Source organism: Spizellomyces punctatus, assembly GCF_000182565.1.
Source record: "Spizellomyces punctatus DAOM BR117 chromosome Unknown supercont1.5, whole genome shotgun sequence".
NCBI lineage: Eukaryota > Fungi > Chytridiomycota > Chytridiomycetes > Spizellomycetales > Spizellomycetaceae > Spizellomyces > Spizellomyces punctatus.
The window spans coordinates 646,266-648,424 of NW_015971541.1; the positions used below are offsets into that span (position 1 = coordinate 646,266).

General features: G+C 42.8%; 2 protein-coding genes across 2 annotated transcripts; both read left to right on the top strand.

Moving 5' to 3' along the window:
• Positions 1-195: 195 nt before the first annotated feature.
• On the top strand, positions 196-783 carry SPPG_03312 (uncharacterized protein; the record flags this gene model as incomplete). Its single annotated transcript, XM_016751588.1, has 1 exon — positions 196-783. The coding sequence occupies one exon, from the start codon at positions 196-198 to the stop codon at positions 781-783; it is 588 nt and encodes a 195-aa protein (XP_016609554.1).
• Positions 784-865: 82 nt separating this feature from the next.
• SPPG_03313 (uncharacterized protein) lies at positions 866-1,633 on the top strand (the record flags this gene model as incomplete). Its single annotated transcript, XM_016751589.1, has 1 exon — positions 866-1,633. One exon carries the CDS (start codon positions 866-868, stop codon positions 1,631-1,633), a length of 768 nt encoding a protein of 255 aa, XP_016609555.1.
• Positions 1,634-2,159: the final 526 nt, after the last annotated feature.

A 2,159-nucleotide genomic window follows, 5' to 3' on the forward strand; every position in this document is an offset into this window, starting at 1 on the left:
GATGTGAGAGACAAATGGGGGTTTCATGGTCCTGGACATTTCGTCCTGTCATGTCTGATATAGAACTCAAGCGGATGGCTCTCCAGCCATGCTGGAACGAACGCTCCTAAATCCAATCAAGAGATGAGGTATCCGATAAACCATGGTAGCGATGGATACAAGAATGATATAGACCTTAACAAAAGAATCAAACAAATGCGCGAAGGTCATGAGAAAAATGTAGAAGATGAAAGGCGCGAGAATATAAAGATTGCTAGCATACAACGTTTCCGCTCTAGACATGGAATCTACAATCCTGGGGAGAGTTTGCTAGAGACAACAGGATTGGGAACTCGGGGTACGGATATTTCGGCAACAAGAGACCAATTTAACGCTCATCGGGGACCTCAAACAGATACTTCCCGAAATATATTCTATCAGGAAGACACACCAAGTACGGTATCGGAATTTATGTTACATCGAAGACCTGATACTGATACAGATATTGAACTGGCTATAAATACACCGCTACCTATATCTCCTATTTCGGATGCGATTGTTCCCGGTTCGGCTGCCACACCTGAAATGACATTTTCAACTCCAAGCGACATAACAACAAGGGTTCTTTCGTCCCCTAGTCTGGTCGAAAGAACCGACCCAAGAGATTCTTCAAGAAAACAAGTATTCAACCCAAGAACGGGTTTGTGGATATTCAAGAATGGAAATACACACAAGGAATTAAAGAGGGAATGGAGAAGTCATGGTAATGCTACTCCCAAAACATGGAAACATGTTCCTTATTAGGGAGTTTGTTGGCAAAGCCAATGAACAAACTATGTTTTTTATTTTCTATTTACAAAGCTAAATGCCAAGAAAGAAGGTTTCTATGCCGGCACAGACAGCGCCCCTTGTGGGCGCGCTGGGACGAAGTCCAAGTGCCAATGCCGGCTTCGGCATCCAAGACCCCATACCAGAGGAAGAAGTACTGCATCGGGAATCAAGCGACGAGGATGAAGAAGATGAAGAACATCAAGATTATGTCCAAGAACTTGTCAATAAGTATACAGCGCCCCCCCAAAGGGGGGGTGCGCTGGAACGAAGTTCAACAGCGCTCCCCAACAATAGCAAGGAACAAAATGATGCGCCATTACCCAAGAAACGTAGTGCATCAGAAAAGCAACGGGCTCACCTAGAAAAGACCCGAGAGAAGGCCCTTCAAGTCAGACGAGAACTTGCAGCAAAGAGGAAAGAAGAAAAGGAACTCGAAAGAAAACGTAAGGAAGAAGAAAGGATTTTGGCTAAGGCTGAGGCTCTTATGGAGCAAGAGAGACGTATCGAGGCAAGACTTCGTGCAAGGGACGTTGAAAAGGAAATAAAGAAGACTTCTCCTGTTGTAAAAAAGCGAGTAAAAACACCCATACCCAAACCCAAGAAAAGACAACACATTGTAGTTGAGGAATCTTCAGATGAATCTTCTTCAGACGATTACGAAATTGTCAAAGTCATAAAGAGAAAACGCCCCGCCCACCAAACTACTGAAAAATACGCCGAAGCCAACTTACTCCCTGTTGAACTTCGTTCCAACGCACCCCCCCAAAGGGGGGGCGCTGTGCACTCGCAAAGGGTCCATTCATTCTTTGACGACATAATATAGACAATGCTTCCACAAGGGGGAGCCAAGACGTGTTGACGAACACCTACTTTATTTCTAAGCTATGATGATAAAAAGGAAAAGAAGAAGATGCCTTTGCCGAATAGCATTCAAGGCACTTATACAGTACGAAGAAATTTTGAAGTTCTCGACAATTTCAAGTCTGGGAAAATTAGAGCCGATTTCATCTATGGAGACAGTTTGCAAAATAGAAATGGTATAGTAACTATTCTCGATTTGGATAGTGGTACACCTAGCCTGTCTATTGAAAAGAATAATGGAAAATATCTAATATCTCTTGAAGAAACAACCTATCAGTTTCCACTCTATATAGATAATACTAGAAATGTCAGCCTTGTGATGGATAACACCCTGCTTATAACAGAAAACGGACTATCAGTTAGCCGAGAACCGCTCCAGCAACCATTATATCGTGATGAGTCATCACAGGCTATTGGTATACAAATTGATGATGATGAATTGAAAGTGGATAATGAAAAATTGACAGTTGTTCCTTTGAATTACGAGT